Source organism: Tetrao urogallus, assembly GCF_951394365.1.
Source record: "Tetrao urogallus genome assembly, chromosome: 1".
Classification (NCBI taxonomy): Eukaryota; Metazoa; Chordata; class Aves; order Galliformes; family Phasianidae; genus Tetrao; species Tetrao urogallus.
The window spans coordinates 64,143,348-64,161,581 of NC_136813.1; the positions used below are offsets into that span (position 1 = coordinate 64,143,348).

Genomic DNA, 18,234 nt, shown 5'->3' on the forward strand with positions numbered 1-18,234 from the left:
CAGATGTAGAACACGTTGACAGTAGTTGAAATCTCAGCTACTTTACACTAAAAATGTGCTGTTCTCTTTCAAAATGACATGGCAGCTGGAACCAGTCCAAGGGGAGGAAAATGTGCTGCACATTTACAGTACTTACAAAAGATTCTTTTCACTGTTGACGGACATTTAAAATGCTTGTTTGAAATATTATGAACATGTATGCATTTCCAAAGACCTACAGCAACACTCCTATGATCAGCTTGCTTACTGCAGAATAGAAAGCAAGAGACCATTAAAAACAATGCCCATTAATGAGTGGGAAAAATGTGTTAGGTCATACAAAACCAAGAAATTTTAGCAAAGAGAAACAAGTTTGGCTTGATGAAATTGTTGTTCATGGTTCTGCAATACACATGACTCACTTTAAACTTACCAGTGTAACTCTATCACTTTATGATTAGTGTGCATGGCGGCATTTACAAACAATGTTACTAAATACTGACTTTATACACCATTACTGCTGTTTGAAAATTTCTATGACCATCAAAGTTTTGAAGTGATAATACACAACACTTACGTTCCCAAGGCTTGCTTTGGATGACACCTGCCTTTCAAATTAAAAAGTTCCTCGGAAGTGCATTCTATGTTACATTGTCCATAACCTCAGAATGAATGCGTACACGTATGTGTGCATACATATACTTTTGCTCTCCAGTGTGTGCTCATATATACACAGGATTCTTCGTTGTACGTATTCACACATACATGAGTATTCTCTACATTGTAAAAGTTCATATATATATATGTTTTTACATATAAATATATATAAACTCTGCAGGCAAGTAGTACTTCACTTGTTATAATTGAAGTCCTTTAAAAAAGTTCAGTCACTCAGTTAACATAGTATAGCCAGTAAATTAAGTTGAAAAGAGAAAATGTGAATGGAAACACCATTCTTGACCATCTGTCAATGGCATTCACATCTGTTAGATCAGGAATTTTTATCTTCAGCTGTGAAGACCTTCTTCGTAAATGGCCCCTCTTGCTGTGGGAGCCTGTTCTGTCTGATGAATGCCTTCCAAGGCTTTCGCGATGTGAGCTTTGTTTTCTGTACTGGATTCCTGAGTTGTCAAAGGATATCGTTGAATTTCTGGCATCCGTAACGCTGGTTGTGACCTCGTTGCTTGCCACCTCGTTGTGAATTTCAAGTGATGTTAGCAGAATGTTTCCATGGGTGTCCACCTACAGGACAAAAGTGGAAATTTGCATTGTTTCAAAAGATTTTGACATATTAACAGCAAAGTGTGTGTGCATTTACATCTCCAAAATCATATGTGTTTTAAGAAAGCAATATTCATTTTAAGCATAGGTAATATTAGAAAAAAAGATCGGAATATTCAGCTGCTTAAACTGAGACAGGTACTTAGACACTGTTACAAACAGGGATATCATACTACCAACTTTTAATAAGCATATTTGGCAAAAGCAACCATTTTCTTCTTCATTTAAATTAGCTGTGCTTTAAAGGATGAAGTATTTCAGTGAAATCTCTGCATTGCTGGCAGTAGGAAGAGAAGGTAAAGGAGGGAATCTCTCTCTGCGAGAGCAGGAAATTAATTAAAACTAAAAAAGCTATTTTTTCATAGGAGCACCTCTCCAGTGAAGAAAGGTTGAAGGAAGTGGCTTGTTTAGCTTGGAGAAGTGAAGGCTCCCGGGAGACCTCACTGGGGCCTCCCAGTGCTTGAAGGGAGAATATGAACAGGAGGGGGAACGGCTGTTTATGAGGGTGGATAGTGATAGGACAAGGGGCAATGGTCTTAAACTGAGATGTGGGAGGTTTAGATCAGATTTTAGAAGGAAGGTTTTCACACAGGGTGGTGACGCACTGGAACAGGTTGCCCAAGGAGGTTGTGGATGCCCCATCTCTGGAGGCATTCAAGGCCAGGCTGGATGTGGCTCTGGGCAGCCTGCTCTGGTGGTTGGCGACCCTGCACATACAAGGGGGGGTTGAAACTAGATCATCATTGTGGTCCTTTTCAACCCATTCTATGATTCTATGATTCCATGATTCTATTCAGGATTTAGAAAAAAAGAAAAAAGTGCGGGTGAAAACACAATAAGCCCTATCCTGCTGAACTCCTTGTATATTGGATTCACACATTTTTTTACAGCTTTTCTCTTAAACTTTTCTTTCCATATACAATTTCCTGATTTTGAAATGATGGCAACGCATAATTATATTTTTTTTCTACTTGGATAAGTAAGTGATCTTAAATAGGAATAACACTGCTAAACTGAGGAAACAAGTAGCACTCCTCCCTCTAGCCTCCGTTTGCAGCAGGAGGTGAGCACAATGCTGAGCACAGCTGAGGAACATGATGCCAATATAGGAAATGAGAAGAAGGTTCTGATCCTTTTTTGGCCTTAGTAAACTCTGGGCTTAATTTTGCAGCCCCCTCTGAGTAACAACAGAGTTGGGTGTAGCTCCCTCTGTCCAGAAAACTTCAATTTCCCAGGAGTAGAACTGACAGAAAGTCCTGAGAGATGCCATCTCAGGCAGTATTTGGTTGCTCCAGTGGTGGGCAGTGCAACCCTTTGTGCCCCAGGCCCTGCATGCTGGAGGATAGGCAGAGAACAAAGCTGATGCAGGAGTCAGCTCCAATTTCCCACCAGCTTTTGGGAGAGGAAATAAACTGCTCACTATAACATAAATGCTCTGTCCTGGGTATTTTGAACTAGTTAACATCTGCATGACTGTTCAAATGAATGCAGTTTCCCTCCCAAGCTAAGAAGAAATTGTTACACATAGCATACACAGGATAATTTCCAGATCTATTTTCACAATTTATTCAACTACAATTCAGCCTGTGATTTTGTTCATTACTACCTTTTTCTAAATTGCCACCTGATTTAGCTACGTGAACTGTGTGGCACAGCTGAACATCTCATCCTGGAAGCATAAGTATAAAAGCAGCTGAGAAAACACAGCATGGTCATGACCTATTGAAGTTCATACAGCCATCTGATACCAGGTCAGCTGAAAGCTTTGTGTGATGCAGTAAAAGTATGCGTTTGCTATGTGTCTGTCCCTGTGCATTTAGCTTCTTAGAATCCTGTTCAATTTTTGGAAAATTGATATTTCTTTAATCAATTATAGATATACAGCTTATGTTTTCTTTGGGAAATATATTTATAGTCATATTTACATACTAACAATACTTTGACAAGCTTCTTGCAGATGGAAAAAGAATACATAATACAAGGAACAACACATAGGTAAGAAGAAGAAAAAAATCCTAAGGTATCCAACACATCCTGCTGTTGTAGGCAACAGTGCATAATGCTGATGAGTGCCTATAAATAAAAATAAACAACGTGAAACAGAACCATGAGGTGCAGAAGCCTCAGTGGTGATTAAGAATTTATTTTTCCCCTGGCAGAAACCTGCTGGGTAGAAAAGTATGACCTTGAGGTTTGTAGAAATGAGTACATGCTATTGAGCAGGATCTGCAGCTGGGGAATATACACAGCTGTACAATACAACCATGGACACCATCACTGCTTAGAGTGGTTTCTGAAAGTCACTGATTCAGTTTGCATAGCATTGTTTGTTTTTTTTTTCCCCAGTACAAATTATGATCAGGATTTGTAATAGCATTGTGCAAAATATCCCTATAATTTGTAACTTCTTTATAAAGCTTAAAATTACATCTCTCATCCAAGCCTCTACTAGGCATATATCACACCCTTTCCTATCTCCCCCAAGATTTTGAGAAATGTTACATAAAGTTCCTTCAACTTCCTCAAAATGCTCCAGCAAGGAGCATTTTACTGGGCCCTACTCTGGACGTACTGCCTTCTCTTTGCAGTCTCTGTTTCCTTTTCTGTCTGCCACCTCCATATATGAAGACATTATCCAGTCCATAGGTACTTTGTCTTTCCATTGAGACCTGGACTGTTTTAAGTGAGGTGTCAGCTTGTACTCTGGAGGGTATATCTCCAGGCTTCTCCTACATAAGGAAAGCATTAATTTGATTCCACTTATTTTATCACACTGCATAGCCTGTTTCACCTTATCTGCCAAGCCTGCATGCACCCCTAATGGAATTTCTGTCTCTGATCTCCCAGTGATACTGGCACTTTTCACTGTTAGTCACTGCATCTATAAATCAAACCAGAGAGGTGGTCAGGAAAGTAACAATGTTGATGTAAAAGCTTTGTTTGAAAGCACACAGTTACACCCTACGAAGTTGCAGGACAACATATATTTTCTAAAAATGTCCAAAAACATATTTGGAAACAGTTGTGAAGTACATCTCTTTGTTAACAGACTGAGATTAGCAGGCCAATTTCAAGGAAGGAGCAAATGGAGAGGTTTGCAGAAACTGAAATTTGATATGCTTGAGACCTATTCCTGCAAACTGTATCGATTTCCTCTGAGGTTTTGGATAAACCTTCAAACTCTCAATAACGTTACAGCACTATATCCCAATACTTTGTGACAATCTTAAAGTGATCTTGCAAAGCAGGAACACGTAATATATGCAACACATTAAAAAGTATTTGCACACAAACATGACTTCTGAGTGATTTGAGTAATGATTTAAACGACTTTGACAAATGTACAGAAGCACTCTCAAGGAATGAAGAAGCACAGTGACAGGCTTATCCTCTGCAGGTTGACTCAGGTTTGTTTGAATATACATGTAAGGAAAAGTCCCACATGAGCGCACAAGAGTATGGTGCAGTGACTCAAAGAAAACTATTACTTTAGATACAGATACAGATTATGTAAAGCAGCTGAACTGATTACAGACAAGACTACACAAGACAAACAAGACCAACATCTTCAATGAAACCTCTGTTTTACTCCTTATGAGCCTTATAAGATTTTATGGACTGTCATAGCATGTGCACTGGAAATTTTCCTCAAAGTGTTTTCTGAAAAAGCCAAGCTTTTTCTTGAATATTGTTACAAAGTGGAGATGACAACATTTGGCCAATTTCTCTTGCTCCTTATGATCCTATTTTAACCTAAAGATTTCTCCTTCTTGTCCTCTTTGGAGTCCCTGGGTCTCCTGTGATCTCTTTTCTGCCTGAACCCACTCATTCCCCATTTCCCCATCTGCACTCTTGCATTCCCACCTCTTTCCTGACAAAACCCAGAGCTGGTTGTTCCCATTAAGTGTCTCCCAGTGAGCCCACAAAAGTAGACAAAAACAGCTGAGTGCCAAATCATTAATCAATTCCCTACTGAATAAGCATGGATCTAAATATGCAAAACTGATGCTCTTACTAAATTAAACACCATTCCTCCCACCTTTGAACAATTACAGCTCCTGCATCAGAAGGTGAATGGCACTCACATAACTCCGTTTGGAAGCTGAGAAACATGAAATGCAGTGAGACATATCATACACTGAAAAACAGATTCTTTTTTGTGGGTTCACCATTTGTTAACAGTGTGGCAGTAGGCCTCTTCACCCATGTAACCAGTGACAGGATGAGAGTTAATGGCCTCAAGCTGCATCAGGAAAGGTTCAGGATGGATATTAAGAAAAATTTCTTCTCATAAAGAGCAGTGATGCAGTGGCACAGGCTGCCCAGGGAGGTGGTGCAGTCACCGTCCCTGGAGGTATTCAAAAACCATGTGGATGTGACACTGAGGGATGTGGTCAGTGGGCATGGTGGGGATGGACTGATGGTTGGACTGGGTGATCTGAGAGGTCTTTTCCAATCTTAATGATTCTACGGTTCTAAGATTAAACTAAACATATTACACGGCAAATTACGAAAATCCAAAAATTCTAACAGCCATATATCATCACGCAAGAATGAAGTAACTGAAGTTAAAAGAGGAAAATTAGCAGACGGCTCACAAAGAAACCATGGTCTTACTCTTACTCTTGCATGAACTCTGCTTCAATAGGCTCAACTAGGACAGTACATCGTAGATTTGAAACTTCTTTCATATCTGGAAACTTCACCACTTACTTCTTCCCTCTAGTCAACAACATACTGGCTTGTTTAGATAACGTTTTCAAATAGATGAATGAAAAGAGCTGCTATTAAATACCTTCCTCTAATTAAGATTCTTGGAAAACTTCATTTTTAATGTCACTTTGAAAACACTTGACTAGGGTCAGGAAAGTACAAAACAGCTTGATTTACTGTGAGACAGTGTCTGAATTACTTTGGGTTCATTTAGTTCTCTGTTTAATATTCCATAAATTTTAAGGAGTACTTTACTCCTTCTGTTCTTCCTCATAAGTCTTTCACTCTACTACACAAAAATAAACAGTGGAAGCGTTTTGCTTAAACCCCATAGGTACATTTAGGAGTTCATCAATCCCAAATTTTTAAATACCGTGTAAATATTTTTCATTATATGAAGTAATATAAATGCAAATAGCATAGTTTAAATAACAGGAGGAAAAGCTGTCTCTTCATTAGCCTCGAGTTATTTTACATCAAAATTACTATTCAATAACATTATCCCACAAAATAGATCTCCTCTTAAAACTATAAAATAAAAATTACTCTTGGTAGTAATTGTAATCTAGCTATCTGACTGTCACCTGGTCTGCCTGGTGAAAGCACAAGGGGTACACTACAGCTTTCAACTTCTTTAGTTATGTCTGAATGACGTTCTAACATGTCAGAGACCAGAGACCTTGAGTACTATCTGTGCTTCAAATAACACTGATTGACTACACTATGCCTGAGACATTTTAAAAATAATTTAAACTGCAAGCACAATAAAAATGATATTGTTGAGTATTCTCACTGAGTCTAAAAGTTGATAACTTACTACTTTAATAGCATTGCTTATATTGATTAAGTGGATCAAAATAAATGAAAGAGTTAAGTTTCTGTTGATGTAGCAGATGAAACTAGGATAGCCAGCAGAAATGGGAAGATGGAAAGATCTTGAAAATAAAAGTGTGAAGAATATGGAAAGTTAGAAACTTGCACCCCAATATCACTGATAATCAAGTAAGGATGGAGTATGACAGCCATCCTTGTTGTATTTGAACTAAGTTTGTACACACATGATCCCTCAGTGCACAATGAATGTCATAAACACTACAGAACTAGGGCTCTTCTCACAGGAACTGTTTCCCACCCTTGAGAGATATTTTTCAAAACTTGGCACCTACTCATCACACTCACACTTCAGAAATATCCCACTCTTCAAAACAGTACCAAAAAAAAAAACAAAAAAAAACCCATCCAGAAAAGATGAAGATGCACAGGAGAATACTGCCAGTTTTGCTATTCTCATATTTCCCAATTTAGACTGAGTGATAATTCTACCACAGGAGCCAAGACACTCATTCTAAGAAGAAAATCCCACTTGTGAGAACAGTTGCTACCATTCATGATGCTTTAAAAGCAATAAGTAGATGTAAAGTGGCCTCCATCCTCAGTAGTGGCTGGTGGGCAGCGTTGCCTTGGCCAACAATCAGAGTCTGAACTGGAAACCTCTGGAGCTAAAAAGCCATGCAGCAACTGCTGGCTAGAAGAGCCTTTTTACAAAGGGTTTTGTATTATTTTGTTCAAAGGAAGCTATTCCCATATGTCTGAGAGCCACAGGGGGTTGAAGCTTGAATGAGCTTGTGTGATAGCTACCCTCCTGATTGATACCCCGAGGCTGAACTTTTGGTCCCACCAAACTGAAAACATAAATTGCCACAGCATGAGCTAAGAAGAAGTATTTTTAGCAGGGGACTGTAACAAATCATAACCTCTATGGATTGGCCCAGAAGGAGCAATGTCCAAAACACATGCTCACCAGCTGATTATGCCAGTGGCCTCTATCACAAGAGAGAACAAAAAGTGAGAACTGGATTGCCTTAGAGCTATCTCATGCTGATTTGGTTGTAAATTAGGCTGTATCTGAGCCTTATTTAAAATAAACAATTTATGTAGTAAAACTGAAAATGCAGACAGCTACAAATGAAGCCAGAACCTGCCAACAGAAACAAGAGAAACAGAATTGATCCATAACAATAGTGATCAATTTTCAAAGGAAAACAGGCTGCCTGTTTTTATAGGCCACCTATTCTTTGCTGTCAATTTTTCCACAAACAGAAGACTTTAATTTAGGCACTGATACCATAGGAACTTTCATGAAAAATCAAGACCCTGTTCTTCCTAGAGCTTGTTCTTATATATAAACCAATTGATTGAGGTTTCAAAATAGAGTTTTCAGAAGTCTACTACTACTTTCATTTGTTTATTTCTGTGTTTGTTTGTTTGTTTGTTTTTTCCCAGGTACCCTGAGCTAGGACTCTAAATCAATGGCAGAGAGCTCATGCACACGGTTCATTACAAGCAAATTGAATGACTAAATCAAAAAAGAGAGATCAACCCACAGTGGTAGTCTTAGAGACAAACTAAAAGTAATGTATTTTTCCAGTTTTATATCTAAAACCTTTTCAACCTCTGTTCACACATTTTTACATTCACCAAACAGTAAGAATTGTGACAAAAGGTGCTGACAGTTGAGCCCTTCCCAGGACACCCAGCCCAGCCATAAAGCAAGAAGCAAGTGCCAAGTAGCCATTATTTCCATCACATTCACCAATTCTCAAGACTCACTGAATTTGAAGTTTGAACTCAATGCCTCTTCAGTGCCCCCTGAAGAGTCTGCAAAGCTTTCAGGTAGTCTTCCTTGGCAAACTCCAGCATGACCACCTGTCTTGCCTGCATTGTTGGATGCCTATACAGCATAGTATACAGTGGACATAATCCTGAACTATGGAAGGTGTGTTCCTGCTTCAGGGTTGTGATCTCTGACAATCCTGGTAATCGTTGTTCGATACATATTTTCCCTGAGCTGCACATCCTGAAAGCAATGGGATTTCTGGTCTGCTCTGAGCAGTCTTTTCTGCCTTGGATTTGCTAGTGTTTTATCAAATAAGAAATTAAGAGAAGACATTCTACATTTGCTGATTATGCATTTTCCATCTATTTCATGTTCAAAAGGATTACTTCTGATCAGACCTATTTAATGTAATTTCCGGTCATACACTGGCACTACTTCTCTTAAGACACTGAATCCAGCAACTGCACTAAAGCTCTGTTGACTTCACCAGCTGAATCTGACCACACTTCATTATTCATCATATAGCAAATATTCACAGACAGTATGAAGTAGAAGTATACAGATTTCCCTTTCACATCTGGTATTCCAAGTGACAAAGTAGCATACTGCTCTTTCAGTTCTGTCATGTTGCTCATGTCTTATGTTCATTTCATGCTTGGCCAATATTAAACCAGCAGAAAAGTCAGAACAGTGCACAGTATTTGCTTAGGATGGTCCAGAAAGAAAAGAAAAGGTCCTAAGTTAAAAGTGAGATAGAAAGGTTGATGCATAAGGTATAACCAGGTCTGGTAATCAAAAATGATGCAATGTGGGTATTAAAAAAACCCCTTTTCACTCATTAAGGACTTAGACTACTTCTGACAATACAGACTAATTGAACTCTTTATTGAAGAACAGTCAGGCATTAGATGGCATTGAGTAACTAATGAATTCTATAAATCATTTAAACGGATGAGATTCACAAGATGGTTTTCATTGGGAAAACAGAACCTTAGGGCGTACATCTGCATTACCTGCTTGCAGCTAAAATCTTCTCTATTGCTTTCAGTTGTGATATTCTCTTTTTCTTCTACTTGCTTTCTTATTATTATCACTACTTATTTTTCCAGAAAAGGGAATTCAATCTTCCTGCTAGCTTAGTCCTAGGCAATGCTGCCAACTGTGATGAGATCTTGGTTCCATAATAGAATGGACAAAAATGAATTTATTGCTTCAAGAACTATTTCACGTATATGAATGCCAATAATTATGTGGAGTTCTGCATTACAGTTATTATGGCAGACAGGATCACCAGAATAATAAAATACAGCTTGAAATGACTTTATGATACCAATGTTTAATAAATAGGTAGTATTTTTGTCACAGCGAGCTCTTCTAATCTATAGCTAATAGAAAAAATAAACTGCAGTCTTACTCAACTGAACTGAACGAAAAAGCCTCATTGGGAGCATTTTAGCCAAAATAATACGTTCTGTTGAAACTGACATAGTTTGCTAATATCATATAGCGTTGGATAGCTTGACTTCTTATTTCAAATGAGCAAAAGGTATATTTTTTGCACAAAGTAATACCTAAGGGAAGGAAATAAGATGGAGTGTAATCAGCACTGGCCATAGCAATACTATGATTCAGAAAGCCATCTGAAAGTTTCTCTGGGAAGCATAATTTTCTGCTGGCCTTTGCTAGCAGTAGATGATCATGCCACACACACAGCATTTCAGCTCTGCTGACCAATCAGTTAGCATGAGCAGAACTAATCATGTATCTAGGTACTCCCATTCTAAATGCATCTGCTTGAAAGGAAGTGAGAAAAAGTATGCTCAGATGCCGGATTCCCTTGCACGAATACAAATTAAACTGTATTTGATTTAAGCATATAAGGACTTTTGCAGGTCTGGGCCTTTAGTTTCAAGCTAGCTGCAGTGGTATTGTTTTCTTCTTACAGTTTCTTGTCATACAGATCATACTCACTTAGATTTCTGCATGCTTAAATATTTTCCTTTTTGTAGGTAATTGAATACAAAAATGCTGAAGTTTGACCACAAAAACGGGATGTGGTTGGTGATATTTTTACACAGATTCATTTTGTTTATTCCGTTGAGTTAGCATTTGTAATAAAAGAAAGAAGAGACTATGTATAAAGAATCCTACCCGGCTGCCTTCGAACCTTGAGCGATCGTTGTTTGCCTTTGCTGTTTTTTCCGCAAGTTTCTTCTGCCTTTGAGGGCCTTTTCCAAAGAAAATGTAGTTGACAAAGGCATATTCAAGTAAGGCCAAGAAGACGAATACAAAGCAGCCCATAAGATACATGTCAATGGCTTTAACATAGGGAATTTTAGGCAAAGTCTCTCGCAGATGTGTGTTGATTGTTGTCATAGTCAGCACAGTTGTAATTCCTAGACAAAGAAATAAAAGAGCACAGGTTTTACATATCCTAAGTGGATAATGCTTAAATTTTGTTTTCCTTTTTGGCAAATTTCCCTTGTCAGTGCAAAGTAGCTTAAAAATTTGTGAAAGCAGTCTCTCAGGTGACAACACTACAAATAAAAGCAAAATTAAAGCTTGATGCATTACTCTTCTGTTACAACATTTCCTTCTACAGCTAGGGGAAATAATCAACAAGGGTCCCTGTCGCCACCACATTGAATTAATATAGCTTCAGAAAAGGCACAGTAGCTGTACTGAGAATATCTCTGGGATGAAAAAATTGACCTGCAACAGGAGGGAAACATTCTGCAAAACACTAAAATGTGTGCTCTTCCAGATCTGCATTAGCCATGAACACCACAGAGACAATTTTTTAAAGCAATAACGGAACTATTTAGGGATCTGGATAGACATAACCATGTGAACAAATTAAGGCAGAGGGACTGTAAAGACATTTCTCATCCAGAATTGAATTTCTAAGAGTTATCAGTTGGTTGAAGTTAGCCCTGTAGGGTCCCTCTGGAGTAGACAGAGAGAGAAAGGGACCGCCCTAGAGCAGTTCATCCCATTTACTTTAGACACCTATTTCAGTATCAGACAATGTAGTCGGCTCATGAAGAGGAATTTGAGAGCCCTAGTTTAGATCAGTAGTCTAATTTCTACATGGCTGGACAGAAGTGAGATGAGCAGTGAGAGACAGACAGGTACATAGATTTCAGGAAAGAAAAAGCCAAGAAGGGAGAGAAGCATTTTTATAGTGATCTACTGAACATAAATGAAGTACCCAGAAGATCTATTAGGGATGTCAAATCCTCATTTATTTGAGGATGGACATAGCACCCGAAATATATTACCACAGCACTGTTTTGAAAGCCTGGTAAGAACAGCAAATTTATTGTTCGTCTGCTCAAATTCACAAGAAATTGCAGGTTCTGTATCTGGAAATTTTATGGGAATCAAAAATCACAGAAGGCTGAAAACATTGATTTTTGGAATAAGTCTACATTGGTAAAAGAGGCAAACCATTTGAATAGGTCCCCCTCCTTTACTGTTTTTTTTCTGATTTTATATTTATTCCTTTAGTTTGTAAATAGTCAATAAAATGCTGGCAGAACAAAAATAAACAACAACATAAACATAAACAAAGATACTGGCGTATTACAAACCACAGTTTCTTTTACCAGAAGAGACAGAAATAAAGACAAATATAAACAAGACAAATATAATTCAAAATCAAGCTGTTGGTGTTAGCAGTGTTACCCCAAGGAATTGCAGTAACCTACGAGGTTCTATAACAGATATTTTTTATATTTAGTAGGTTAGCATCATGCACATTTTCCTCTAAACTGTGAAAAAAGTTTGTTTTGATGTCAGATGTTTTGTTGCTTGAAATGCAGCAGATAAAGGGAGCTTACAAGCAGGAGGAAGACTGACTTATTATGTAGTCCAGTAATGACAGAACAAAAGGGTCAAGTTTTAGGTTAAAAGGGAAGAGATTTAGTTTAGATATTATGACAACATTTTTCACTCAGAGGGTGGTGAGGCACTGACAAAGGCTGCCCAGTGAGGTTGTGGATGCTTCATACCTGAAAGTATTTAAGACCAGGCTAGATGGGGCTTTGAGCAACCTGGTCTAGTGGTATGTGTCCCTGCCCACAGCAGGCGATTGGAACTGGATAGGTACTGAGGTCCCTTCCAACCCAAACCACTCTATGATTCTATAATTGATTCTGTGATAAGCAGCCCAGGCTTATTTAAAAATTGTATTGTGTGTAACACACCTAACTCACAGTAAAATGAAGACAGCATCTAATACACTGGGATTATTTTAAAAGAAATTTTACCAAGGTCTGTGGAAAACCTCACTGCCAGCACATGGAATGGGTGAGAGATAGTGCAAACACTATCACATATTTGCAGCCCAAAGGGATTGCTCTAGCATGAATTACCTTCTTCCCTTGTAGGATTACATGCAATTGCTTCCCATAAGGATTCTGAAAATTACCTAAGATAAAACTGGATCTTACATCAGAAATCCCACAAATTCCTCTTTTGGTATACTCTTGACCTTGCACTGTCCTCTCTCAAATGTTTACCAAAGCCTTGATCAACAAGCAACTCAGAAGCACACACAGATGCGTAATTAATACCCTCATTTTTAGTGTCTCTTCCCAGCTGTTGTCTAGATTGCAGAAATAATTCCTTAACCACCACATGAAGAGTTGTAGAAGCTCTTTGAGAGAGCCAGAAGATCAAGCACACTGAATGGAAGGGTGGTCACCACTAATTTAAAGGAAATACATCTCCTGGGATAACATCCTGGCACCCTGCAGGCAATACCAATGATCATGAAGGATCAAAATCCCCCTTCTGAAGATCAATAATTTACTTTAAAACACAGCTGGAGGAGGAGCAGCTGAAACTCACCTACTCAAACAAGACAATCATGTGATTACAGCCTTTGTCAAGAGAGAACTCTAAAATTACTTTGACTTCATTCAGAGGAATTAATTCAGGAACTTCTAAAGCTAAGTAGCAACAACTCAGAGTTTTGAGCAGCAGTGCCCCAGATTTGATGCTTTTGAATATAGCTCTTGAGATTAGCCTGGGATCAACCTCTATTTGCAGTGTCTATTGCCCACAGTCTGTGGAATGAACTACTCTTTCTTCTGTGCCTGGGTTTCTTTGTTGAGGAAACTTTTTGGTTCAGCACAGAACCAAGTTACATATGTCCAAAGGTGCAAACACTGCCTTCAAACTTCAATATAATTTCTTCTCAGCTTCAAGCTCATAGAAGTGGCTACACAAAAGAACAAAGGAGTAGGCCCATGGTACTGAACTTTATTATACAAATACCAGATGATACAAGATATAATCATCAAGGCACTAATTGTGTTCTGAGAAAAACCTATTAGATGGATTGTCATTCTCTCAAAATTACTTTCTATCATTTGGAAATAGAACACCTGAGCTCTTGAGCTTGTTTTGAATGTATTCTCTGACTTTTGTTGAAATATTTCTGTCATCACAGTATATTACTTGATGAACCAGGGCCTCTTGTGCTACAGACAAATAGACCACATGAGACTGTCTTTTCCCTTATATGAGGAAAAAAAATGTGTAAACCTGTTATAGGAAAAAATGGAATGTCATTGGGTTTGCCAACTTCTGTCTAACCGTTTGTTCATTGCAGTTCTGGCCAGCATTTAAAATCCAGACGCTGACTGATGTATTCAAGTGTTTTCCTAATTCTGTCATGATGTCTCCAGGGTGGATCTTTGGTATCAATAGTTCATTTATGAATACAACAGAGCTGTTTGGATCCTACACTAAATCTCCCGTGAAGCTACTGCTTAGCTGCAATATGCTGAACATACACTGGCTCTTCAGTGGTAATGCCAGACTCTGTCATGTATACTACACACATATTCACCAACTAATCCACTTAATATGTAGAATTATTGTACCTATAGAGTAACTGCAGCTAGTATAACATATTTTCAGTCTTAAAAATTCAAATGCTAAGAAGTTATATGAGGTACATATACATGGGTATAATCGCAGCTGCACTCCTTCTGTATATTACATATTGGGTGGTAAAGTATACAGAGAGAAGGTATCCTACGGATATGTCTTGGAGTATTGGTTTGCTGTGGTATATAAGAAAATAAAGGGGCTAGGGAATATACTCCAATTTTAAGAAGGGAAGACAGTACAGGAGAAGTTATATAGCATGGGCTTAGAGTAAAGTTTTGAGTAAGAATGCAAATGCCAGTGGAAAACAGAGTTGAAGATAGAATTTGGAGTGAGATAAGATGCAGGAGTTATCATAAGGATTATTTAAGGATTATTTATGGATCCATTTTATCTTTCTTGTCTACAGTTATCTGTGTGCATGTTTCTGTAACAGATGAAATACTTCATATGAAATATTTTGAAAATAGCCACCCTTATGTACAGGAGACTTTGATCAGAAAAGATCTTGGACTAGGGTCACCACCCTGTGCTAAATCCGTGTTTTTCTGCCATGAGGTAAATGGCACTATAAGCTGTCATAACAATGCACTCAGTGCACTCTGCATTCTGAGGGTGAGACAGAACATCATGGTCCATAGCTGATGCGTCCCTGTGCTCTGAAGTAGCACATGGTTCTTGAGGTCCCTTCCTGCCACTATCAGTTAAAGCAGTCAGGACCTCAGGTGGAGGCTTGGAGCTACACTTGTCTTCCCACACTGGCCTGGTCTAAAAGCCCACGCTGAAGCCCTTAGCATATGATTCTGGAGCTGGTCCCCTTGCTAAAGTCAGTGACAACAACACTAAATCTGATGAAAACAAGTCTGGGATCCATATGAGCAGCTCATGTCAGAGATTTAATGGTAGATATATTCTTGCATGCAGGGGAAAACTTATCACTTTTGAGGCAATACTGAATGACATGATTTTGACATAAATGATTTTGGAATATCAAAACACTGACAACATGTTGCAGTCTGTTAACAACTTCCAAAGGCTACATTCAGTCTGACATTTTAATATCCCACTCAATCTCAGCACATACCAAGGGCAACTCTTGCTGCTGATGCATCATAATTGATCCAGAATGACACCCATGATAAAATGGTAATCAGTATGGAGGGCATGTAAGTTTGAAGAATAAAGTATCCAATATTTCTCTTCAACCTGAAGCTCAGTGAGAGTCTTGGATAGGCACCTAAGAGAAAGGAAGGAAAAACAGTGTTATTTATGCTGAAGTAAAGACACTTGCAGATACTTCAGTGTCTGTAGAAACTAAAGCATGCACATTTTATGGGGTACTATGACATCTGCAGAACAGTAGGGAAAATGCCTTCACTGTATTACTGGTTGGTATTAAAAGAAAACTTGCAGAGAATATCCAAGCAATTTGTATTTGGGAAGAAAAGAGAGTAAGTTATTCTAAATTACTGAACAGATGGATAAGCACTGGTGAGTTTTCAAAGACAGATGCTTAGGTCGCCATGTAAAATACTTATCTAACTATACAATTTCAAGTCTTAAATGTGCATAGTTTGGTATTTACGTGGAAGAGTTGTTCTTGATGTCGTATTCCTTAATTACATCTGAATTATGAGAAACATGATACCTGTAGTGTCAAAAATATAATGAATCCAAATGAATGAAAACCTTCAGATCACCTCCAAAGGTCTCTCAAATCAACTAAGGCTGAGCAGAATTTTTCTTCAAAAAATATTTTAATAAAAAAATTGAAGAATGCATAGGTGTATGTACATAGTATACACAGGATTCACAGATTATAGAATCATTATATATTGTTTCAATGAGAACAAATGATGAAATAATGAATAATCTCAACGTCAGTTTTTAAAAAACAAACATTATATTATTTTAACTTAAAATTTGTATACTTTAAAATTAGTTGCAATCTATCTGAATATAGTTAATATACTTACAATGCCCAGACATTAAAAAAAAGCAGTGATTTCTTGTACCAAATGCAAACAGGATAAAAACTGAGGGCAGTTGTACAAGAAAAAGATATACGAATGCACACAATACCAGTTCCACATCTTCAGTGTTTCCATTACTAGTCTTAGATATGATACTTCTAATAGTTCACCTAAAAGCTCTAATTAAAACCAACAATGCAGAAAAGAGTTTCTGAACATACCCTGTTCTTATCCTTAGAACAAATTCCACCCATTCTGCTGCAAACGTATGCAAGATGTGACACAATGTGACAAATAAATCAGAATTTACAAGTGTCTTAAAATAAATATTAGCTTAAAATTATGTTCATATTCTTGCATCTGAGAAACAACATCTGCCCATGTATACATGAATGGCCAGCAGGGCAAGGGAGATAATTGTTCCCCTCCAGTCAGCCCTTGTGAGGCCCCATTTGGAGTACTGTGACCAGGTCTGTCAGCCCCAGTGCAAGGAAGATGTGGAACTGTTGGAGAGAGTTCAGAGGAGAGCCACGAAGATGATCAGAGGGCTGGAGCACCTCTTCTGTGAAGAACGGTTGAAGGAGTTGCGCTTGTTCAGGCTGGAGAAGACTGGGGAGACCTCACTGTGGAGTTTCAGTATTTAAATACAGCTTATAAACAAGATGGAGAGTGACTGACAGAGATGGGACAAGGGGGAATGGTTTTAAGTAAAAGAACAGAGATTTAATTTGGATGTTAAGAGGAAATTCTTAGGATTCTGAGGATGCTGAGGCACTCAGTTGCCCAGAGTTGTGGTGCCCCACCCCTGGAGGCATTCAAGGCCAGCTTGGATGGGACTTAGAGCAACTTTTTCTAGAGGGACATGTCCCTGCCCATGGCAAGGTCTTCAAGGTCCCTTCCAACCCAAATCTTACTGTGAATATAAGAACTATGGATTTCGTGAGAAAGAAAGCAAAAGAAGGAATAGAAAACTTCAGATTTCTCTTCACCACATTATTGGTGGGTAAGCGTTGGGTCATGCAACAGAAAGAATACTATGGAGTTTCCAGGCAGCAGAAGCATTCAAAGAGAGTCAAACTTTGCATTTGGTGGATACAACATAGCCCCATCTTCTTGATCAGCAGGTAGGAATTAAGAAGGGTGCTTGATTCTATTTCAAAAAGCAGTTGATTAAGCAACTGATTTGAGCTGCATATATGTGAGCTAGGTGTCTAAGGTTCAGTTACATTTACAGGAGAGCCAGTTCATCTAGTCAATCTAGTAAATGAAACCTAAAGAATTATTTCACTGACTCCTGAAATAAGCTCCTACTGGAGGACTGATTTTGTCTCCAGAGTCTACAGACTGTATTCCCATTGATTAGATTCCCATCAACTGTAACAGAAGTTTAGACATCTAATTCAAATGCAGACACTGAAATTAATTATATTCACCTTAAAAGAGATCAAAAAGAATCCCGGCCTTGCAAGTTTCAGAGTAGGTTCAAGGCAGTTTGTGGCTCCTGGGTAGTCTAATCAACAGTCTCGCTAGCATCACAGCCACTTATTGGAGTTGACACTTTCCTCTATTTCCAGAGGTAAATAGAGCGTCATGCTGTTTTGTGATGATTTTCCAGGCTCAAAATTTATTGGGAGGTCTGGATCTCAGGAAATTTCAGAATGATTTGATCTTTTGATCTTTGTGTAGTTCAAGTTGAAACTAAAATATGAGCTAGTAGCCTCATTTTTAGATACCATGCAGGCAAGGTTCTCCTTTATGTAGCTCTCCCAG

At 38.3% G+C, this 18,234-nt stretch overlaps 1 protein-coding gene across 2 annotated transcripts in view; it reads right to left on the reverse strand.

Annotated features, from left to right (window-relative positions):
• Positions 1-870: 870 nt before the first annotated feature.
• The window catches only part of GABRB3 (gamma-aminobutyric acid type A receptor subunit beta3), a gene marked incomplete at both ends in the record, with an annotated part of 184,915 nt that continues 167,551 nt past the window's right edge, over positions 871-18,234 (reverse strand). For both annotated transcript variants that reach the window (XM_079534455.1, XM_079534456.1), the window contains 3 exons: positions 871-1,221; positions 10,742-10,986; positions 15,576-15,728. In XM_079534455.1, coding sequence (XP_079390581.1) covers positions 871-1,221; positions 10,742-10,986; positions 15,576-15,728 — 749 coding nt within the window. The remainder of the gene's footprint in view (positions 1,222-10,741; positions 10,987-15,575; positions 15,729-18,234) is intronic.